This window comes from Leopardus geoffroyi, chromosome A2 (genome assembly GCF_018350155.1).
Source record: "Leopardus geoffroyi isolate Oge1 chromosome A2, O.geoffroyi_Oge1_pat1.0, whole genome shotgun sequence".
NCBI classification, from domain to species: Eukaryota; Metazoa; Chordata; class Mammalia; order Carnivora; family Felidae; genus Leopardus; species Leopardus geoffroyi.
In genome coordinates, this window is record NC_059331.1 from 79611150 (window position 1) to 79635937 (window position 24788).

At 41.9% G+C, this 24788-nt stretch overlaps 1 protein-coding gene across 10 annotated transcripts in view; it reads left to right on the plus strand.

Moving 5' to 3' along the window:
* Positions 1-24788, plus strand: part of PUS7 (pseudouridine synthase 7) — a 97266-nt gene that overhangs the window by 52264 nt on the left and 20214 nt on the right. For 4 of the 10 annotated variants that reach the window (XM_045494527.1, XM_045494530.1, XM_045494526.1 and 1 more), the window contains 3 exons: positions 973-1102; positions 2376-2467; positions 3011-4114. In XM_045494527.1, the coding sequence (XP_045350483.1) occupies positions 973-1102; positions 2376-2467; positions 3011-3147 (359 nt within the window). In that variant the 3' untranslated portion in view covers positions 3148-4114. Of the gene's footprint in view, positions 1-972; positions 1103-2375; positions 2468-3010; positions 4115-4590; positions 5169-24788 lie in introns of those variants that run through there. The other 6 variants (XM_045494528.1, XM_045494531.1, XM_045494523.1 and 3 more) reach the window with 4 other exon arrangements.

A 24788-nucleotide genomic window follows, 5' to 3' on the forward strand; every position in this document is an offset into this window, starting at 1 on the left:
TGCCCCTTCCCTGCTCGTGCACTCTCTCTCTCTGTCTCAAATATAAATAAACATTTTTTAAAAATCTGCTTATCATGTTTGCAAGTTATGTTACCCAAAACTGTTAATACTAATTGTATAAAAAGTAAATTTTTTAAAAGAACTACAGAAGGCATTTAATAGAGTTAAATATAAATTCTTACTTCTGTAAAGGTCCGTCTTGATAGTAGTCTATATAAAAAGTATCTGGAGTTCTTATTGAACATCATTCTGCTACCCTGAGGCAGATGAAGGGTTTTGTGGAGAATACAGCAATGTCAGAAGAGGGACAGTTGAAAGAACGTGTGTGTGGCCTAAAGAAGATACGGCTTAAAGGTCCAGCACTTGTGTGAACATTTGAAAAAGGGCAGTTAACCTGCTGTGTTGCAAAGCAGTGAACAGAAGTTATAAAAAGACAGATTTCAGCTTGGAATAAGGAACTTTCTAACAATTGGTGAGCCTCACAAAGACGTTACCGTAAATGGCAACCTGCAAGCAAAGGCCGGGTGACTGTCTCTCTCAGGTGTTATAAAAAAGATTCCACATCAGGGGCGAGGATGAGCCAGATTGTTTTCCCAGGTCTCTTATTTTTATACATTTATTTATAACTGCCTTCTTCAGGAATTGGAGGCCTCTGTACATGCTCTCTTCCAACTCTGAGCATGTATAAATTATAGGTTAATAACTTCTCTTGAAATGGCCTTTTATAGTTAGCTTGAGAACCTTACACCCCAGATACTGTGGCTGCTTATGAGAGATAATTTACAAGTTGCTCAAATCTAAGCTGGAGACATCTAGTCCTAGTAGTTAATCCCTAAATTTTGATTCTAGAGAACAGGCTGGATTATAAATGAGAGGGACTAATTTTGTTAGGATGCTATGAATTTATTTGTGGTCTGGCAGAAGGTGGCTTGCTCACATGCTGCATTCCAGCTAACTTTTTGTATCTTACAGTTAGCGAAGCCTACAGGGAAATGCTCACAGCAGACAATCTGGATATTGACAACATGAGACACAAAATTCGAGATTATTCCTTATCAGGAGCCTACCGAAAGATCATTATTCGTCCTCAGAATGTCAGTTGGTGAGTGATAGTCTGGAAGGAAGTAGAACTGAATTACAGTGTGAGATTTAAAGTTTTTGCATCGCATGTTTATTGTCCAGTGTTGACAACCTGGCATAGAAGCATTACTTGTTGTTACTATTATCATTATTACTTCTACTTGCATTTTTCGATCATCAGGAAACAAACGAGTGTAAGTGGTTAAGTTTACATTTTATAGACCTTGCTAAATTATTGAAGATCTATGCAGAGTGGGGCGCCTGGGTGGCTCAGTGGGTTAAGTGTTTGACCTTGGCTCAGGTCATGATCACGCATTCCATGGGTTTAAACCCAGCGTCAGGCTCAGAGCCTAGAGCCTGCTTCAGATTCTATGTCTCCCTCTCTCTCTGCCCCTCCCCTGCTTGCACACATGCACGCGCTTGTGAGATCTCTCTCTCTCTCTCTCTCAAAAATAAAAATAAACGTTAATAAAAAGGAAGAAGGGGCACCTGAGTGGCTCAGTCAATTAAGTGTCTGACTTCAGCTCAGGTCATGATCTCATAGTTCGTGAGTTTGAGCCCGCATCAGGCTTTAAAAAAAAAAAAAAGAAAGAAACATTTAAACTTTTTCCCTACTTTGAAAAAACTAAGATTTGCTTGTAAAGCTATCCCTGAGCAAGCTACCTTTATTCCGAATTAGCTATGAGTTTCAAACACTGATCTGTTTGTTTTAATATGTTCTGAAGAAAAAAACATACATGTATTAACTCATTTAAAATATTTCAGTATATTTATTGGATAATTTTATAAAACTCAATTCTGTTTGATAATTTTAAAAACTAAATCCTGAATTAGTTGTCCATTGCCGGGAGATTCTCTTTCTTCCCTGTCTCCATCTCTGGGTTGTGGGATGAGGTTGGCCAGGTTGGATTTGGTCTTCCCCACCCCAGAGAGCTGTTTCTGGTGAGTAACACGGTGCTGTTAGAAGTGATGACCACCGTGGAGAAGATACAAATGCCATTACTAATTCACATCTTCACCAAGTGAAGTTTCCACCTACATAGAAAAAGAATTTCCATCCTAAGGAAGCATTTTATATATTTTTTAACATAGTCTGGCATCATTTGTCATCTTGTATGATCGTACAAAAGCAATACTTACATGTAAAATCTGGCCCTGTTCTGTTATTGAACAACTTCCCCTTAGAATTCCTTACACAGGCCTGTGTGTTTTTTCCTTTCTAAGAAAATGGTGATGAGCAGTTTTAGTTCCTTTCATGGAAGTTTGCATTCACACTTTATTTGTGTGTTTTGAAGGGAAGTCGTTGCATATGATGATCCCAAAATTCCACTCTTCAACACAGATGTGGACAACCTAGAAGGGAAACCACCACCGGTGTTTGCTTCTGGTAAGTTTACTCAGCCGTCAGCCCTGTGTCAACTTTGAAACATTTTCTCAGACGAAAACATAAATTAAACTGCCACCTTCCACCTGCCCAGTGATTGCTATTTTGTGTTTTGTCATCTTGGTTTCGTGGTTATAGCTTGATGTCAGGTGATTAGAACAATAGATTTCACTGAAAATGAATGAACATTATGGTATTAGGTGGTTGAATATTTTCTCCCCCACTGAATGAACAAAGGTGAGGGAATATCCAGGAACAGAGTCTAAAACATGAAATCTGCATTGTCATTGTCAACTTCTGGCTGCCATTCCCTCGTCTGTTTCCACCCTTTGCCCTTCTTGAAGGTTCCAAGTAGAATTACTGTCGGGATTCAGCTGGATCATATACTTCTGATCTCACTTCTACATTTTATTCTCTGAGCCCCACGGGAGGTGGTGCCTGCAGAATAGCCCAGTTCTTTCCTCTCTGTAGCGATTATATGACTCGCCCCAGTCTCTCTGCAGCTGCCTTCCTTTTCTGACCGTTCTCTTCTTTCTTGCCTGGCAGAAGGCAAATACAGAGCTCTGAAGATGGATTTTTCTCTTCCTCCTTCTACCTACGCTACCATGGCCATTCGCGAAGTGCTAAAAATGGATACCAGCATCAAGAACCAGACCCAGCTGAACACCACCTGGCTCCGCTGAGTCCTTTTTCCCCAGACGAGAACATGCAGACTGGTGTTTGCTGGCTTCTTGTTCATTTTTGTCTTAGTACAGACCATAGGTGTATTTTAGATCTTTGTAGCTAAAGATTATTTGTATTTTTTCAAGTTTTTATTAGCTTAATTTGCAATATTTGTACACATAATACAAATCCTGAGGATCCTAATTCTAGCTCAGAGAATATAAATTGATCAGAATATATTTCAGGTGCTTAAATCATAGTAAAACATCAGCTTTATTTGGCTTTATGATAATTTAAAAGGACTTTCGGTTTAAACTTGCAATTTTAAGTTTTGCTTCATTCTTAAAGGACGACATGAATTCTTCATGTAGCCATGAATGGAGTATGCAGCAGTGCATTTTAAGAGAAAATGCAGCAAAGCAAATCTTGACTATGGATAAATAGACTGCCCCCACCCCGCCTATAAGTACAGTACTCATGCTTATTTAAATGATGATAAAACATGTCCAGGTTATAGATGCAAAAGTGGCTGTCATCATCTAACTCCCATGCCAGGTTTAGGTAAGTGTGGATAGATCTTTTAGTTGCAGTAGCTTTTGCATTTATATTATCGTTGCCTTGTAGGACAGTTGCGTGATAGGACCTTTTTTCTCAGTGTAAACACGTGTCGCTATTTTTATTAGTCAAGGTGTGATTTTTACTCTAGGTGCCTTTTATGTTCAGAATGCTTTCCACTGGACTGGTATTTGTCCACAAGTAAATGACAGCAGAGAAGAAAACTTTAAACCTTTACAAAAGGGCTCCTCCGATCAGCAGCCTCACCCTTTGTCACCTTCGGCTTGGGTATTTCCGTTTCTGGCATTGTGTAAAACTTTTCTCTGGTGTGAAAGGCTGACTATGCCTTGCCAAGGATGTGTGACATAATTGCACCAGTTTTTATTTTCTACCATTTCTAGAACAAAATATAATAAATATTTTTTAAAACTCCTTTCTAGTTATGGGTGGTTTTTTTTTTTTAAGTTTATTTATTTATTTTGAGAGAGAGAAAGCACGAGCAGGTGAGGGGCAGAGAGAGAGAAAGAGAAAATTCCGAGCAGGCTCCACACTGTCAGCACAGAGCCCAACGCGGGGCTCAAACTCATGAACTGTGAGATCATGACCTGAGCCAAAGTCGGATGCTTAACCGACTGAGCCACTGAGGCGCTCCCTGTATTAGTTATGTTAATAAGTTAAATAAGTTATCTAAAACTGAGTGCAGATGAGAACCTTGGCCCAGACTGAGGGCAAGGCAATAAGTGATTGAGGGATCCTCAGAGATGGTGTCGACACAAAGGTGTGTGTCATGATCAGGTGTGAGATGTCATGAAAATCATACATTTGAGTGTCCGACTGTATGACTCTTGGACAATGATGGACTGGATTCAAGGTTATTCTTACAATAACACCCCTCACTTGCTTTCCAGTGTGCTTTCTGGAGAGAAGAATGGGGAAGACCTCTGTACCAGGAGCATCACGCCATAGCAGGGTGGGTGACATTTGTCCCGTATCTGGTACTGGACAGTTGAGGACTGTTTTTCAGCCCTTGTGTTTTAATGGCATCCATCACACTACAGAGGTGGAAAAATATTAGAAATGTCATGGTAAATAGCCCTTTTAGCTGGCTGGTTTCTAAAGAATCTCTTACCTACAAAAGCCAAATATATTAAATGTGTATTGGACTGTTTGTAGTTTCCAGTGCTCCCAAGTTATTTTCCTTCATCAGACTGATGAGTGAACATGCTTATTAAGGGGACCTAACTCTGCCTAATGCAAGTACCATCAGTAGTTCTGCATTTATAAATTTACATTACCAGAAAAAAAAAAAAGTCCAAACTCAGAAATGTTCTCTTCATCTGAGAATACTTAGAGCCGTATAGGTTGAGTTCATTTTCCCCTGGCATTAGCCAACTAACAGTTTGTGCATGTTTCCTCTTAAATACCAGCTGGAAAATAGTGAATCAGGCAGAGTCTTAGAGCCATTTTTTTTTTTTTTTAATGTTTTAGTTTTGGGAGCATGCAAGCAGGGAGGAGGGTACAGAGGATCTGAAGTGGGCTCTGTGCTGACAGCAGCGAGCCTGATGTGGGGCTCGAACTCACAAACTGTGAGAACATGACCTGAGCCGGTCAGACACTCAACTGACTGAGCCACCCAGGTGCCCCTCTTAGAGCTGTTTTGAGACTCTAGGACACTATCTAACTCCAGGAATCAATCACTGCCTTAGCAGAGATGTCAGGACATTTTATTGTTAACAAAGGGGGGGATATTTCTCTGAGGCAAGTTTACAAGCCTGAAAACAGCCTCATCCCTAACTACCCCTTCATTTGTAAGTTTTTGGCTAAAAGAAATAACAAAAGACCATTATTTTTTTTATTATGATATAAACTCAGCACTATTTACTAATGGAAAAGTAAGCTAAATAGTCATACTATCAACTGATTTTATTCATGGTTTTATGTTGTAGAGGATAACTAGACAGTCATTATACAAATTGAAAAAAATATTTCCTGGTTGAGTCCAACCAAAAAATGAGCAGCACCTACAGTAGCACATTGGTACTTCAACCTTTGCCAGTTGTGGGGCTCCTGGGTGGCTGAGTCAGTTGAGCCTCCGACTTCGGCTCAGGTCACGATCTCACAGTCTGTTGAGTTCGAGCCCCGTGTCGGGCTCTGTGCTGACAGCTGAGAGCCCGGAGCCTGCTTCGGATTCTGTGTCTCCCTCTCTCTCTGACCCTCCCCCATTCATGCTGTCTCTCTCTCTCTCTCTTTCTTTCTCTCTCTCTCTCTCTCTCTCTCAAAAATAAGTAAACATTAAAAGAAAAAAAAATTTTAAACCTTTATCAGCTGTGCCAGCAACACATATTAGCACAAACTGGTCTTTGTCCTGGAATGCTCTTTGTGGCCAATTTTGCACTAAAAAAATAAGGATCTCTGTGGTACACAATAGAATATTCATACGTGTGTGTGTACACACACGTGTGTGCGCAGCCTCTACTGATGTGTGTATATGTCATATTTTGAAATAAAAAACAGTGTATCCGTGTCATTACCACACATGACGAGAGCTCAATGGAAGAACTCAGAGCTAGGAATGGCCAGGTTTTGCCCTTCATTAACTGAAGAGTACGTAGCAGAGGATAACTTCATAGTTTTCTTTGGTGAAATCTGCTCTCCTACTTAATGGGGTCATATTCCTGTAGGCTAAAACTTCTCAGTTTGGGAACTTGCAAAATCTGAGGAAAAAGTATAGATGTTGTTTCCAGGGGAAGGAAAGAAGACACGTGTATACACATACACACACCCCTACACATACATAAAATACATAAATAACTTTTTTATTTTAATACTGTTTTTTTTTTTAGAGAGAGAGAGAGCGTGTGTAAGCAGGGGAGGGCCAGAGATGGAGAGAGAGAATCCCAAGAAGGCTCTGCACTGTCAGCGCAGAGCCCGACACGGGGCTCGATCTCAGGAACCGTGAGACCATGACCTGAGCCAAAATCAAGAGACATTTAACCAGCTGAGCCACCCAGGCGCCCCGATAACTTTTCTTTTTAATGTCTTGTTCATTTTTGAGAGAGTGCTGTGTGCAAGCACGGGAGGGGGACAAAGGATCTGAAGCTGTCAGCACAGAGCCCAACGCAGGGCTCGAACTCACAAACTGTGAGGTCATGACCCGAGCTGAAGTTGAAGACTTGCCTGAGCCACCCAGGCACTCCTAGGTATGCTAACTTTTTATACAATTTTATGGGCTCTAGTGTTTTCAAATGAGACCCCCCCGTACTCTAAGTAAGTGCTGTCCAAACTTTTTTTTTTTTTTTTTTTTTTTTTTTTTTTTTCAACGTTTATTTATTTTTGGGACAGAGAGAGACAGGGCATGAACGGGGGAGGGGCAGAGAGAGAGGGAGACACAGAATCGGAAACAGGCTCCAGGCTCTGAGCCATCAGCCCAGAGCCTGACGCGGGGCTCGAACTCACGGACCGCGAGATCGTGACCTGGCTGAAGTCGGACGCTCAACCGACTGCACCACCCAGGCGCCCCAGTGCTGTCCAAACTTTAACGTGCACGGGAATCCCCTGGCGATCTTGTTACGCTGTGGAACGTACTTCAGGAACTCCAGGTGAAGTCAGAAATACTTTGCATTTCTAACAAACTCACAGAGGGTCCTATGCTGCTCGTCTGCACACCACCCTTGGGGAAGCAGGGCTCACACCTGCAGTGGCCGGTGCGGCAGCCACCAGCCACACATGCTTAATTTCAATGTGAGCTAACTAACGTAAAATTCAGCTTTCCGGTCACACTAGCCGTAGTCCAGCTGCTCCATTGCTGTGTGTGTGAGTGGCAGCTGCCGTGCTGGATGGCACTTAAGTAACCAGTCCGTCGTCCTGACACAGGAATCCATGTTGGTCAGGTGTGACACCAGCGACCCTAATGACCAAGGGCACATGTTGAGCATGTGCGTTTGGGATGACCTTGCAGTTAGATCCGGGGCCCCTGTTGATGACTGAAGAGTTCCCACTTGACATAGATCACCCCAGGAGTGTTCCTGAAGTTTGCTTCCATTTCCTGGCTTTCTCCAGGACCACCTGTGATCCTGTTTTCTCCTTTTCTGCCCTTGATTGCATCCAAACACCTTGTCCAAAGGTTTCCTTCAACCTGTCTTAAGGCTCTATGGCCTTGTTGCTCTATATGGGAAAATTATCCCAAAAGAGTCTTAACTGCCGTAATTAAAAATGTTCCTGGGGCGCCTGGTTTGCTCAGTCGGTTAAGCGTCTGACTCGATATCAGCTCAGGTCATGATCTCATGGTTTCATGGGTTCAAGCCCCACGTTGGGCTCTATGCTGACAGCACAGAGCCTGCTTAGAATTCTCTCTCTCTCTCTCTCTCTCTCTCTCTCTCTCTCTCTCCCCCCGTCTCTCTGCCCCTCCTTCACGCTGTCTCTTTTTCAAAATAAATAACTTTAAAATGTTTTTCAAAATGTTCCTTCTTGACTGGCACACACTGTAGCTTCTAACGGAAGCAGAACACTAAAAAGCAAGGATGGCTAGAATCCATGTGGTTCTGATGTGTAACAGGAGTACAGTAACATGGCATTTCCACCTGTGCTGAAGACTGGCAAGTGGCCAGCAGGTAAAAGAGGTGGCACCAGGGAACGGTGGTGGGAGCAGTTGTTCAAGGCCTTCGTCTTCTAATGCATACTATCTATCTGGTCAGAAGCTCCAAATGTTTCTCCAGAACCATGCTGCCCAATAGAAATATAATGTGTGCTAATATGTTATTTAAAATTTTCTAGTAGCCACATTAAGATAGTAAAAAGATCCATTGATAGATGAAGGGGTAAAGACACACCTACAGGGGCACCTGGGTGGCTCAGTCGGTTAAGCATCCAACTTTTGGTTTCAGCTCAGGTCACAATCTCACGGTTTGTAAGATTGAGCCCTATATCAGGCTCTGCACAGACAGTGCGGAGCCTGCTTGGGATTCTCTCCCCCTCTCTCTGCCCCTCCCCTACGTTCTCTCTCTCTCTCAATATAAATTAATAAACAAACAAACAAACAAAAAAGACACATACAATGGAGTATTGCTCAGCTTTAGAATGAGATCTTGCCATTTACAACAACATGGATGGACCTAGAGGGTATTATGCTAAAGTGAAATGTGTCAGACGAAGACAAATACTATATGATTTCACTTACATGTGGAATCTGAAAAGCAGAAGCAGATCCATAAATTCAGAGAATAAACTGACAGCTACCAGTGGAGGAGGGATGGGCAGAAGGAATGAAGGAGTGTGGGAGGTACAAGTTTCCAGTGTTAGGGAAGGAATAAGTCATGGGAATAAAAGGCACAATTTAGGAAATATAGTCAGTGATACTATAATAGCATTGTATGATAACACAGTAGCTACACTTGTGAGCAAAGCATAATGTATTGACTCACTATGTTGTACGCCTGACACTAAAGTAACATTGTGTGTCAACTGTACTATAATTTTTAAAAAGTAAAAAGAGGGACACCTGGCTGGCTCAGTCAGTAGAGCATGTAACTCTTGATCTCAGGGTCATGGGTTCATGCCCTACATTAGGTGTGGAGATTACTTTAAAAAAAAATGTTTTTTAAGTGGTTGTATCAATTTATTTATTTTTTTAATTTATTTTGTATTTTTTAAAATTTACATCCAAATTAGTTAGCATATAGTGAAACAATGATTTCAGGAGTAGATTCCTTAATTCCTCCTACAATGCATTTAACCCATCCTCCCTCCCACAACCTCTCCAGCAACCCTTTTTGGTCTCCATATTTGAGTCTCTTCTGTTTTGTCCCCCTCCCTGTTTTTATATTATTTTTGTTTCCCTCCCCCCCCAAAATTTTTTTAACTTTAAGAGAGACAAGGAGGTTAATTTTAATTTTGTATTTTTTTAGGATCGTCTGGGTGGCTCAGTTGGCTAAGTGTCCGACTTTGGCTCAGGTCATGATCTCACGGTTTGAGCCCTGCATAAGGCTCTGTGCTGACAGTGCAGAGCCTGCTTTGGATTCTCTTTCCCTCCCTCTCTTCCTCCCCCACTTGTGCACTCTCTCGCTCTCTCGATATAAAAAATTTAAAAATAAACTTTAAAATATAAATAAATAAAAGCTAAATACATGGGACCTGGCTGGCTCAGTAGAGTATGCGACTCTTGATCTCAGGGTTGAGAGTTCTAGACCACATTGGGTATAGAGATTACTTAAAAATCTTAAAGCTACATATATTCTCCTTTTTGTACTAAGTCTTTAGTACAGAAGACTTGTGTCTTTGACACTTACAACAGGCCTCAATGTGGACTAGCCTCAGTGTGAACAGTGAACAGTACTACCCTATTGGATAGTGAAGTTCTAGAAAGACCCCTTTATTGCATGTCACCAGTATAATGGTACGTTTGTCTTGAGTGTTAAAGTTGGAGTATGTAGGTTGGGAGTAAAGCTAGTTAAGTGTGATTTTGAAATGCTTAATAGATTATTAAGTTTTATGGGAAAGCCAGTTAAATATGATTTTAAAATGCTTAATTGATTATTAAGTTTTATAAGGATTGGAGTAAATATTTTTGCTTTGGGAGCACATAACAAATCTGTGCTCCTTAATGGATTCTGAAATATTTCATAATGCTTGAAATTTTCCTTAAGCAGTTCCAATGACACTCCAGAGTTTTCTCTAAATCATGCGGAAGCTAATCCTTAGTACAGCCTCAATTTACATTCTAAATTTCAAATCTGTCGAATATAAATTGAGATTTCGGGATGAGAATGAGGATTATGTGACTGGATAACATTAACTGAGAACTCAGGATGTGTGGGAATAGTAAGGCAGTTCAGGCAGAGCTGAGCTTTTTGTCTAACTTGGTTGTTTTTTGTTGTTTTTTTTTTTAAGTAATCTCTACACTCAACATGGGGCTCAAAGTCATGACCCTGAGATCACAAGTTGCACACTCTTCTGACTCCCCCTTGTTTTTGTTTGTATTAACAGCTTTGTGGAGTTAAAAGTCTGTTTCCTTACTGGGCCATCCTGGCTACTTAGGGCAGGGCCTCTGTGCACTAATTAGGAGGAAGTCATAATGTGGATAACTCCAAAAGGTGAAAATCCAAAATTAGATACAGTTTAATTTTTTTTAACCAAAGTGTAGTTGGCCTGCATTACTAGTTTCAAGTGTAAACCAGTGATTCATTTATATATATTTATATATATTACAAAGTGATCACATTGATAAGTCTAGCTCCCATCTGTCACCATACAAAGTTGTTACATAGCTTCCCTATGCTGTTCATTGTATCCCCATGTCTTACTTATTTTGTAACTAGAATTTTGTACCTTTTAATCCTCTTCCCTTTTGCCCATCCCCCACGCTTGTTGCTTATGCCCAGCTTATTGATGTCTCTAATTAGCTATTATGTAGGAAAAACATGCTGCATCCATTCCACAAATGTTTATTGCGTCCCTAGTATATGAAAAGCACTGCGTTGCGGTGCCTGGGTGGCTCCGTTGGTTAAATGGCTGACTCTTGATTTCAGCTCAGGTCATGATCTCCTGCTGGTAAGATCACGTCCCGCATCGGGCTCCACTCTGAGTGTGGAGTCTGCTTGGGATTCTGTGACTCCCCCTCCCTCTCTGTCCTGCTCACCCTCTCTCTGTCTCTCAAAATAACTAAACTTAAACAAAAAAAAAAAAAAAAAATGATTACTGTGTTGCTGTCTTTAAGTAGACCTTGCCTTGAAGGAGCTCCTGAGTCCGTGTGTCCAGTAGTTCGTGTGCATATACCAACTAGTGTCAAGAGAAGAACATTCCGGGGGTGCCTGGGCTGGCTCAGTTGGTTAAGCCTCCAACTTCAGCTCAGGTCGTGATCTCATGGCTCGTGGGTTCCAGCCCCACGTCGGGCTCTATGCTGACAGCTCGGGGCCTGGAGTCTGCTTTGGACTCTGTGTCTCCCTCTCTCTCTGCCCCTCCCCTGCTCATGCTCTGTCTCTCTGTCAAAAATAAATAAACATTGGGGCGCCTGGGTGGCGCAGTTGGTTAAGCGTCCGACTTCAGCCAGGTCACGATCTCGCGGTCCGTGAGTTCGAGCCCCGCATCGGGCTCTGGGCTGATGGCTCAGAGCCTGGAGCCTGTTTCCAATTCTGTGTCTCCCTCTCTCTCTGCCCTTCCCCCATTCATGCTGTGTCTCTCTCTGTCCCAAAAATAAATAAACGTTGAAAAAAAAAATTTAAAAAATAAATAAATAAATAAATAAATAAATAAACATTAAAAAGAATTTTTTTAAGAGAAAAACAGTCCAAAAGTATGGTGGGAAAGGGAAAAACCCAGCAGTATAATGAAACTGTGGAAAATAAATCACAAAGTGGGAGCTTTGTTAAGTGGATAGTCAAGATAGTGGAGAGAGTTGTTTTTCACAAGACTTTGAGGAGTTCGTAACACTTAAGACATGAGTGATAAATTTGTTCTGAGACCTGTAATTTCCTAATTTTAGGCTCAGCAAAGACAGATAAAGACATAACTGATGTTGCAATAGTGTTGTACAGTGACAGAGGGTAGCTAACACTTGTGGGCGTAGCATAACATACAGAGAAGTGGAACCACTGTGTTGTATACCTGAAACGAACGTAACATTGTCAATAACACTCAAGTTTAAAAATTAAATAGACATAATTACGCTGACCAGCTATACTTCTAAAACCATGGAGGGGCTCCTGGCTGGCATAGTGGCTAGAGCATGCAATTCTTGATCTTGGGGTCATGAGTTCAAGCCCCACAGTGGGCATACAGCTTAGTTTAAAAAATGAAAAAAAAAAATTAATAACCAGAGAATATCCATTTACGGTCCAATAAAATATTAACCGCAGAATAAAATGTTAAAGCAAGAAACTGTGAGCAGGGAGGAACAGAAAGAGAGTGAGAGAGAAAAGATCCCAAGCAGGCTCTGTGCTGTCAGCACAGAGCTCAACAAGGGACTTGATCTCTCGAACCGTGAGAGCATGACCTGAGCCAAAATCAAGAGTCGGATGCTTAATGGACTGAGCCACCCAGGCGCCCCTAAAGTGCACTTCTTGTAGACAACGTATACTTGGGTCTTGTTTTTTTTTTTTGATCCACTCTGACAATATCTGGTATTTAATCGGTATATTTGGATCACTCACACTTAAATTGATAGCTAATATAATAGGATTAATATCTGTTTTCTGTTTGTTGTACTAATTCCTTGTACTTTTTTTCCTCCCCTCTTTACTTCCTCTGATTTTAAATGAACATTGTATATGATTCCATTTTCTCACTTCTCAGTGTATCAATTTATTACTTTTCAAAAAATTTTAGTGACTATCCTAAAATTTACAATATACATTTATAAGTAATATGATCCACTCTCAACACTACTATATTGATTCAATATACTGATTTAAAGTACAGGTACTTTGTGGATAGTACAGGTGCCATATAATAGTTTCTCCAATTCCTTTGTACTGTGCCTTATAACATTGCTTTTATTCATTTCACTTTTCCATATGCTATAATTACCCAATTCGCTGTTACTATTATTATTTTGGACAGAGTTATCTATTCGCTTGATTAAGAATAAAAAATGTAGGGGTGCCTGGCTAGCTTAATCAGTGGAGCATGCAACTCTTGATCTTGAGATTGTGAGTTTGAGCCCCACATTGGGTGTAGAGATTACTTACAAATAAAAAATCTTAAAAAAAAAAAAATAGTGGGACATCTGAGTGGCTCAGTCAGTTAAGCGTCTGACTCCAGTTGAGCATTTCTCTCTGCTAATGTCACGATGTAGCAGTTTGTAAGTTTGAGCCCCATATTGGTCTCTGTGTTAACATCATGGAGCCTGCTTAGGATTCTCTCTCTCTCCCTCACTTTCTGCCCCTCCCTCACTTGTTTTCTCCTCTCTCTCTCTCTCTCTCTCCCTCTGTCTCTGTCTCTCAAAATATATATACTTAAAAAAAAAGAAGAAATGGGGGCACCTGGGTGGCTCAGTCAGATGAGTGTCCGACTTCGGCTTGGGTCATGATCTCACGGTCTGTGAGTTCAAGCCCCTCATCGGGCTCTGTGCTGACAGCTCAGAGCCTGGAGCCTGCTTTGGATTGTGTGTCTCCCTCTCTCTCTGACCCTCCCCCATTCATGCTCTGTCTCTCTCTGTCTCAAAAATAAAACATTAGGGGCGCCTGGGTGGCGCAGTCGGTTGAGCGTCCGACTTCAGCCAGGTCACGATCTCACGGTCTGTGAGTTCGGGCCCCGCGTCGGGCTCTGGGCTGATGGCTCAGAGCCTGGAGCCTGTTTCCGATTCTGTGTCTCCCTCTCTCTCTGCCCCTCCCCCGTTCATGCTCTGTCTCTCTCTGTCCCAAAAATAAATAAACGAAAAAAAAAAAAAAAATAAAACATTAAAATTTTTTTTTTAAAAACAGAACTACACAAATAAATAAATAAATAAATAAATATTTAAAAAAAAAATTCATGAACCGTGAGATCGTGACCTGAGCCCAAGTTGGATACTTAACCAACTGAGTCACCCAGGTGCCCCATATATACACATTTCTAATGTGCATGAATGTGTGTATACTCTATGCTGCAACTTTCTTTCTCCATGTAATATTCTTTACTTCCTTTTTCTTTAAAAGCTAATTTCAAATGAAGTGTATGCTCGACTGACAAAACTGTATATTTCCTGAAATTTCACTTATTCCTGAAATTTCCTATTATTTATTACTCATTTTATGTATAAACATGTATTAAGTAGGTGCTATGTTAAAATTTTATAACTCTAGGGGCACCTGGGTGGCTCGGTTGAGAGTCCAACTTGATCTCAGCTCATGGTCTCACGGTTCATGAGCTCAAGCCCCATATCAGTCTCCATGTTGACAGCACAGAGACTGTTTGGGATTCTCTCTCCTCTCTGCCCCTCTCTGGCTCACTCTTTCTGTCTCTCTCTCAAAATAAACTTAAACAAATATTTTGTAATTCTATTAAAAACAGAGGCAAAAACTTTTTTTTTAATGTTTATTTTTGAGAGAGAGAAAAGGGGACAGAGTGTGAGTGGGGGAAGGGCAGAGAGAGAGAGGGAGACACAGAATCCAAAGCAGGCTCCAAGCTCTGAGCTGTCAGCACAGAGCCCAACGTGGGGCTCGAACTCACGGACTGTGAGATCATGACCTGAGCCAAAGTCAGACAGTTAACCGGCTGAGCCACCCAGGTGTGCCTTTAGGCAAAAACTTTTTAACTCATTTCCCACTAATTTTTGTGCAGGTATTCCCTTAACTTGTATTATTTCCCTAATCTCCAAATAAAATATCAATATATAATAAATTGAAAAAGCTCTCCTAGTTTTTTCCACTTTCCATCCTGTGAGGGTTCAATGGATGTGGAAAAATACAACCTTTTTAGTAGCTATACTTTCAGATATATTTCTGGTTTAATAAGGCAGATTGAACATACCCATCTTACTCTTTCTCGCTTAATTAAGAAATTACAGGAGAGTGAACAGGTGGGATCACATGGGTAGAGAAAAAGAGGAAATTGCACTTAGCCCAACACACCGCATGTAATGAAGGAATCCTGGCAATTGGAAAGCTTGAGGTCAACGAATACAAAGAGCAGGGCTGGGCCCAGAAGCCATATTTAGAGTAATTCATTAAAGAAGCATGCTTGGAATTACGGGGACAGTCGGTTCCCTCCCCTCTCGGCTTCTTTCACTTATTTGTTACACAAATATTTGTTGGGCACTTTGTAAAGCACTAGGCTCTGCTCCCAGTGCCTTTGCCCTTGGGATAAAGCCAGTGAACCGTTCTCTAAAGCAAGTGGGCAGGTAGCCCAAGGAGGGCACCCAGTGTAGTGCTCCAAGCCTGGGCGAAGGAGAGCAGTGCCTGAACTGACTTCAGAGCCCCACAGCAGATGTGGGTGGGGAGCAGGGAAAGGCAGTGCTGCCTAGGAGAAAAACACACTCAACCTGTTCCATCTAAAGTACAGCCCTTTTTAATTTGGGGATTGTGGGGTTCCCCAGCCCGCCTGCTGGCTCCTCACCCACACATCTTGCAGTGAGGCATGCTGGAAGGCCGGCTGTGCCACTTACTCAGAAGCAGCTCAGTCTCCCCTTCGGGAGGGGCCGGCTGGAGAACAGAGAACATCAGTACTGAAGAACCCCACCCACCGCACCCTCGGCTACCCAGTGGAGGCTTTTGCTCCTACCTGTGGGTCCGAGAATGTTGGAGTTCACCAGACAGGAAGAGAGGCAGCAGCAGCATGGAAGAGAAGGACCAAGAGAAACAAACTGAATAACAGACCCCACAGGAGACACAAATAACTCTAGAAACAGAGGAGAATTTAAAATTGTCCTATTTAGTATACTCAGAGGGTAGTGCATCAATCAAACAGTCTGCAGGGAAGGGAGATTGACTGGACAACTGGAAGAGTGATTGCTGAAGTAACGTAATGGATTGGAAGAATGATAAAGGGGACTCATGAAGGCTGCGTAATTGGGAGGACAAAGTAGAGGAAGCCTCTCAGAACAGAAATCAAAAAGATAGCACTTGGAGGCTATGTCAAGGTAAAGACGGAGAACAAAGACCAGAGTGGGGAAATAAATCATAGAAAAATGCCACTTGCCAAGTGTCAGGACTAATTGGAAAGGCCCACACATTCAGATGAGATTTCAGAAATCCAAAAATCTTCCCAAGAGCAGGGTAAAAAGCCATGGCACTTGCAGAATATCCAAATGAGACTGACTTCAGATTTCTCTTCACCAAATGCTGGAGGATGTTGGAGTGATGTCTTCAAAGATGGAGGATAAAAGTCTTAGAACCTAAAATTTTATACCTAGCTGAGGCATCAATCAAAAGTGAAAGCAAAATAAAGATACCTTCACATGTAAAGATAGACCCTGCGTGAGGAATTTTTTGAAGATATTCTCCAGCAAAAAAAAAAAAAGAGTGCACCTGGGTGGCTCAGTCAGTTCAGTGTCTGACTCTTGAATTCAGCTCAGCTCATCATCTCACAGTTTGTGGATTCAAGCCCCCCATCAGGCTTTGCGCTGACAGCTTAGGATTCTCTCTGCTCTCAATCTGTCCTTCTCCTGCTCAGTCTCTCTCTCTCTTTCAAAAATAAACAAACATTAAAAAAAAAAAAAAAGGAGCGCCTGTCTGGCTTAGTCCATAGAGCATGGGACTCTTGATCTCAGGAATGTGAGTTTGAGACCCACATTGGGTATAGAGATTACTGAAAAATAGTAATAATCAACCAATCAATCCAAAAATAGGAAAATGATGTGGTCCTAGCAGTTAGAAACTGAAACAGAGGGGCACCAGGCTGGCTCACTCTAAGAAGCATGTGGCTCTTGATCTTGAAGTTGTGAGTTCAAGCCCCATGTTGGGTGTAGAGATTGCTTAAATAAATAAACATAAATTGACCAAAGTACAACACAGTTAATATTAGAAATAGAAAGGCAAATATTCACAAGATTCTCCTTTGATTGCCAAAGACATACGGTTGCATTTTCCTTTTTTGTTTGTTTATTTATTTTGAGAGAGAGAAAGCATGAGCTGGGGAGGGGCAGAAAGGGAGGGAAAGAGAATCACAAGCAGGCTCTGAGCTATCAGAGCTCAGAGCTCGACTCACCAACTGAGAGATTGTGACCTGAGCCAAAGTCGAGTCCGATGCCTAACCAATTGAGCCACTCAGGCTCCCCTTCCTTTTTTTTTTTTGGGGGGGGGGGGTTCCAATACACTATTTCATTCTTTAATAGTATTTGCACATTCACAGCTTTTATGACACTACTTCTCTGGTCTTACTCTTTTAGGATGTATTCATTCAGTAGATGTTTATTGAGCACCTATTAGCCAGGAACTGTTCCTGGCACTGGGAACATTCAGCGAACACGACACAACTCTTTGCATAGACTTATTTTCTCAGAACTGGGGAGACACATCTTTGGGGAGGTGGCTGAGATCTGAGCTGAAATCTGAACCAAGTGAGGGAGTGAGCCATGAAGAGCAAATACAAAGGCCCTGAGGCAGAAACACATGGTTTGCTACAGCAAAGAGGAAATTCAAGTTCATATTTAAGTAGATAAACAGTATATAAATATTCATCTTGACAAAGTACGATAGTGTAACTAGCAAAAATTGAGAAGAGATTAAAAGAATAAATGCATTAATTTGCTCATATTCATAGAGAGAAATCAGTAGATATAATGTGACATTTCTAATTTAAGAAGTTGATGATTTTATATGATATTTTTAAAGACAGCAAGCCAGTAGGAGAAGTAGGAATAAAAGCCAACTGGAACCACTGCGAGTAAAATGAGAGTGTTATATAAATCACTTATATACCAGAAAGTGGAAAATATAGCCTAAAGTTGATAAGTCAGGAAAAAACATGAAAGGATTTTATTTCATGTCAGAAGGATAATGAACTAACGAATGAAAACGAGAAACTGTAAACAGAAATTGTCTGTGTATGTGGACCTGGGAATAAGGAAGGAGCCACTTTCATTTTTTCATTTCCTCCCCTTCTGTTCTACTTTAGTTCTTTCTGCCTGTTCTTTTGACTTTGCCTGCATACTTATATTCTAAAAGTAGCTTCAGGGGCACATGGGGGGCTCAATAAGTTACACACCTGATTTCCGCTCAGGTCAGAATCTTGAGGTTCATGAGTCTGAGCCCCTTGTCAGGCTCTGTGCTGACAGCTGAGAGCCTGAATCCGGCTTCAGATTCTGTCTCTCTCTCTCTCTCTCTCTCTCTCTCTCTCTGCCCCTCCCCCTCCCTCAAAAATAAATAGACATTAAAAAAATAAAAATAGCTTTAAAATAATATAGAAACTGTTTTGGTACCAAAAGCACTTAAAGTAACTTACAAACATGCAAACAATAATAATTGTAATGAGATGAATTCAAGAAGGAAGGAAAATCATTATAGGAAGTTTGAAGCTAAGGTGATATTTAGTATTTAAAAATTATTTAAGGGGCGCCTGGGTGGCTCAGGCAGTTAAGCATCTGACTTCGGCTCAGGTCATGATCTCATGGTTCGTGGGTTTGAGCCCTGCTTCAGTGTCTGTGCTCATAGCTCGGAGCCTGGAGCCTGCTTCAGATTCTGTGTCTCCCTCTCTCTCTGCCCCTCCCCTGCTTGTGCTCTGTCTCTCTCTGTCTCTCAACAATAAGTACATGTAAAAAAAAATTTTTTTTAATTATTTAAGGTATACGTGACAGATTTCTCACGGCTTTGCTGTATTGAATGTTTCTTGAAATTTCTCACAATTCTAACTCCAACAGTAAATTCTCTGTTTGGAGATAATGATCCACTGGAGAGATATGAGGGAATGAGCTACATCATTCCAGCCAGAAGTCCTTGACCAACACACTATGTCAGTTTCATTTGAAATCTGACCTGCTTTTCTAAATTTAATTTAGATGATGAGAACACAGATAGTTCCTTGTGATATACCAATAAGGGACCTGGAGAAATGAACATGGTAACCAAGATTTGAAACACAGGCTTTTGTAATTGGTCAACATTTTGTGTGTGGTTTATAAATTCTAAAAGGCATCCTGGCTGGCTCAGTCAGAGGAGCATGTGACTCTTGATCTCAGGGTTGTGAGTTCGAGCCCCACATTGGGTGTAAAGATTACTTACATAAAAAAAAAAAAAACTTTAGAACATTTTTTAAAAAGAGAGAGAGAGAGGCATCTAGGTCGCTCAGTCAGTTAAGCATCTGACTTTGGCCTGGGTCATGATCTCACGGTTCATGAGTTCAAGCCCCACATTGGGCTTGCTGTTATCGGATCTTCTGTCTCCTTCTCTGCCCTTCCCCCATGCTCTCTCTCTCAAAATAAATAAACACTTAAAAAAAATTTTTTTTAAAACTTGATACACTGGAAAGATCCAAATCTTTTATTGACATTTATGACATGTTAATCAGCCAGCAGAGGGGGACATGGCTGTACAGCTGTTAGCAAATAGCCTTTTTCAACTAGCAGTAAGAAGGATGCTATCAGCCTACAAGGAATCATCAAACAGGTCTTCGAGATCGTGCATGCGGGCCATTTTTCAGATAAGGAAAATGGGACCCAGAGCAGCAAACCCACTTGGGTCAGAATGAGCACCTCCTCATCTCTGACTCCTAATGCAGTGTTCTTTCCTCTATACTTGGATTCTGAAAGGGACAGTACTGGCCCCTTAGCATTTAAAAACAGGTTTTTTTTAATGTTTATTTATTTTTGAGAGAAAGAGTGAGAGCACCAGTGGGAGAGGGGCAGAGAGAGGGAGACACAGAATCTGAAACAGGCTTCAGGTTCTGAGCTGTCAGCACAGAGCCCAACGTGGGTTCGAACTCATGAACTTCGAGATCATGACTTGAATCAAAGTGGGACATTTAAGCAGCTGAGTCACCCAGGCACCCCTGTGTGGTTCCATTTTTAAGAAATGTTAGAAAATGCAAACTAATCTATCCTAAGTAGATCAGTGGTTACTTAGGGATGGGAGTATGCGGGTACATTGGGATGGAGAGATTACCAAGGGGCATGAGGAAACCTGGGATGATGGCTATATTCATCTTGATTGTGGTGATAATTTCTCAGGCGAATAATATGTCAAAAGTTATCAAATTGGGGCACCTGGGTGGCTCAGTGGGTTAACCATCTGACTCTTGACCTTGGCTCAGGTCATGATCTCACGGTTCGTGAGTTCAAGCTCCACATAGGGCTCTGTGCTGACTGTGGGGAGCCTGCTTGGGATTCTCTCTCTCTGCTCTCTCTCTCTCTCTCTCTGCCCCTCTCATTTCTATCTCTTACAGGTACATACTGTAGTATTTATAGATGAGATTATATGTCTGGGATTTACTGAATTGGAGGAAATGATGGGTATGGATGAAATAAATTTGGCCAAATATTACTAATATTGAATTTAAAATGGTCACATAGAGGTTTGTTATACTATTCTTTCTACTTATGTGTTGAGATTTCCCAAAATAAGTTTTTGTTGTTGTTGGGTTTTTTATAAAATGATCATTTTAGGGTAGCCTAGATGGCTCAGTTAAATGTCTGACTTTTCAGCGGGCAGGAAGAGAGAGAGCATGGGGACAAGTGCAGCAGGGGCTGAGGGAGAGAGAGAATCTTAAGCAGGCTCCATGGTCAGCATGGAGCCCAATGTGGGGCTCGATCCTATGACCCAGGGATCACGACCTGAGCTGAGGTTGAGAATCAGACACTCAACTAGCTGAACCACCCAGGTCTGACTCTTGATCTCAGCTCAGGTCATGATCTCAGGGTCGTGAGTTCGAGCCCCACGTTGGGTTCCATGCAGGGTGTGAAGCCTACTTAAAATTGAAAAAAAAAAAAATTATTATTTTAGTCATGCTCTGAAACAGTGGAGTAGACTAAGTGGCCTCTAATCTTCTCATCTGAGAAAACATACCTTTTCTATTAAGTAATAATCTCTATCATGAACTATCTGCTTCTCACTAGAAGCAAAAAATTGAAGTCTGAAAGACACATGGGGTTTTTTGACCAATTAATCATAAATCCCTATACTGATATGCTGTTGGAATCATTGCTTAAAAAATGAAAAGTGAGCCAGTGGCATAGGATAAGAATGCTATTTTAAAATTTCTTTCTTCTTAACTCACCCCCAAATGTCACAGAAATAACCTGTCACTGAAGGTTTCATTACTTTGAAACTCAAAGTAAATTATATTTTTATTCTGGCTGGAGGAGAGAAAAGGTGACCTGAGCTTTTCTGACTAGATACAAGTTTTCTAAATTAAAAAAAAAAAAAAAAAAAAAAAAAAAAAAAAAAAACTGAGCCAACTGGAAACTCTCTTTAGGGGGCAAGCATGGGATAAGTAATTATATCAAAGTATTATTTGCAAAAAGTTTAAAATGTGACTCATGCAGAAACAGACCCATAAATACAGAGACAAACTGGTGCTTCCCGGAGGGGACTAGGGGGAGGAGGAGGAGGGCAAAATGGGTGCAAGATAGTGGGAGGCACAGGCTCAGTTATGGACTGAGTAAGTCATGGGGATGAAAGATACAGCCTAGGGAAATAGTCAGTGGTGCTGTCGTAGTGTTGTGTGGTGACAGATGGCAGCCACACTTGTGGTGAGCACAGCAGACCGTCCTTGCTGAATCACTGTGTTGTACACCTGAAACTAATGTAACATTGCACATAACAATGTACTTTGACAACACATATACTTACTGATGGCATGTAGATGACTCATACAAATAGAGAAGGAACACACGGAGGTTTTTTTCAACTCATCAGTGAGTTGTACATCCTGTCTTCAGTGGGGGAACTGCTGAATTGGGCCCCGAAGGGCCCCGCACGTCTGCAGACCGGCCCGCGACAGTACTTGAACTCAGGAGCGGGAGCAGTCCATTCACCCTGAAATTCCTCCTTGGTCACGGCCTTTTCAGCAGCGGCCTGCTCTTCCTTTTCGATGCTTCAGGATCTCTGTAGAAGCAGAGATCGGGCAGGACCTCCCATGGGTGTTCACGGAAAGGGAGCCGCGCGCGCGCGCGTGCGCAGAACTTCCCGGGCCAGCAGCCACGTCGGACCCACCAAGAGAGCTCCCCCGTTGTTGCAACGGCTGGCAGCGCCCACAGAGGGCAGAGGCGAGTCTGTGACACAGAGCGATGGGACGCAGGTGAACGGAAGACGCCTCCGTGAGAGCCTGGCGGTCAGCCCTGGGATCGGTTACCACCAGAAGTCTCGGCTCCCGGAAGGCTGCCTGGATCTGGGTTAGTGAAGAAGGTTCCAGAAGTGAAGTGGCCAACAATAGGAGTGGCTCCAGCAGCAGCAGTAGCAGCCGCAGCAGCAAACCTCAGCACAGCTCACTGGCCAGTACTCCTGGATGATGTGATACTGACATCAGCTGGGGTTCCAATGGCAGCAATGGCACGAGCTGCCAGCAGAAGCTTCTCCCAGGTTCTCTTCAGATTTATCATGTAGCTGCCACCACTTTTCCTCTTGTATATGAACTGTTCCATTTGGAAGTCAAGGTTGATGCCACCTAGGTGGGTTCCTGCTGCGGGGAATTTAAGGACATCCTCCTCCTTGCATTTGTAGGACATCAAGGGCTCGGGATATCGTGAAAATTTCCCTTTAAGTTATGACAGGAACACAGGACAATGCCATATGGACCCCTCCCTGGGTAGCATGGAAAAGCAAGCATCCAAGTCTTGATTCTGGCTCAGGTCATGATCTCAAGGTTCCTGGTATCGAGCCCTACATTGGGCTCCTCACTGACAGTGCAGAGCCTGTTTGGGATTCCCTCTCTCCTCTCTCCCTCTCCTCTCTCTCTCTCTCTCCCTCAAAATAAATAAACTTAAAAAAAAAATGGCTACATGAGGGATCCTTGAGGTGATGGAAATGCTCTGTGTCTTGACTCTATTCAACAGTATCCTGACTGTATACTGTACTATAGTCCTGCAAGATGTTCCTATTGTGGAAACTGGGTAGAGAGTACACAGCATCTCTCTGTATTATCTCTTACAACTGAAAGTAAATCTACAAAAATCTTGAATTTTAAATTTTTATATATTTATTTATTTTTAGGTTTATTCACTTGTTTTGAGAGAGAGCACACGTGTCCACTAGAAGGAGAAGGGCAGAGAGAGAGGGAGAGAGAGAAAGAATCCCAAGCAGGCCACACGCCACCAGTGCAGAGCTCAACTTGGGACTCAAACTCACAAACTGGGAGATCATGACTTGAGCCGAAATCAAGAGTCGGACACTTAACCAACTGAGCCACCCAGGTGCCCCTAAAGTTTAACTTTAAAAAAAAAAAGGAATTGCTCTGTTAGATACAAACCTGGTTAGTTAATATCTTTTGATAATAAACCATAAACTTCTTTTCCCATAACCTTTGATGTTATATTTCTATCAGACAGATTAATATTACCCTTACTGGAGAAAAATACATCTTAACATGTGAATTCATAAGATCTAGACTTTTAATCAATGGCGAATAGTGAAACAAACAAACAAGTGAAACAAACAAAGGGACTTCTAGAATCAGCAAACTGTCCTCAGCAGGCCAAATGTAGCCAGTGGATGTTTTGGCACAGCCCATGAGTTAAGAATGGCCTTTATGCGAAAATGAATTACTGGGACCTTATGAAGATAAAAAGCTTCTGCACAGCAAAGGAAACAACCAACAAAACTAAAAGGCAACCAACGGAATGGGAAAAGATATTTGCAAATGACATATCAGACAAAGGGCTAGTATCCAAAATCTATAAAGAGCTCACCAAACTCCACACCTGAAAAACAAATAACCCAGTGAAGAAATGGGCAGAAAACATGAATAGACACTTCTCTAAAGAAGACATCCGGATGGCCAACAGGCACATGAAAATATGTTCAACATCGCTCCTTATCAGGGAAATACAAATCAAAACCACACTCAGATATCACCTCACGCCAGTCAGAGTGGCCAAAATGAACAAATCAGGAGACTATAGATGCTGGACAGGATGTGGAGAAACGGGAACCCTCTTGCACTGTTGGTGGGAATGCAAACTGGTGCAGCCACTCTGGAAAACAGTGTGGGGGTTCCTCAAAAAATTAAAAATAGACCTACCCTATGACCCAGCAGTAGCACTGCTAGGAATTTACCCAAGGGATACAGGAGTACTGATGCATAGGGGCACTTGTACCCCAATGTTTATAGCAGCACTCTCAACAATAGCCAAATTATGGGAAGAGCCTAAATGTCCATCAACTGATGAACGGATAAAGAAATTGTGGTTTAGGGGCGCCTGGGTGGCACAGTCGGTTAAGCGTCCGACTTCAGCCAGGTCACGATCTCACGGTCCGTGAGTTCGAGCCCCGCATCAGGCTCTGGGCTGATGGCTCAGAGCCTGGAGCCTGTTTCCGATTCTGTGTCTCCCTCTCTCTCTGCCCCTCCCCCGGTCATGCTCTGTCTCTCTCTGTCCCAAAAATAAATAAACGTTGAAAAAAAAAAAATGTCTACAGCATAAAATCTATGTAACAGCTGATTGTTTAAAAAAAAAAAAAGTGTGGTTTATATACACAATGGAATACTACATGGCAATGAGAAAGAATGAAATATGGCCTTTTGTAGCAACGTGGATGGAACTGGAGAG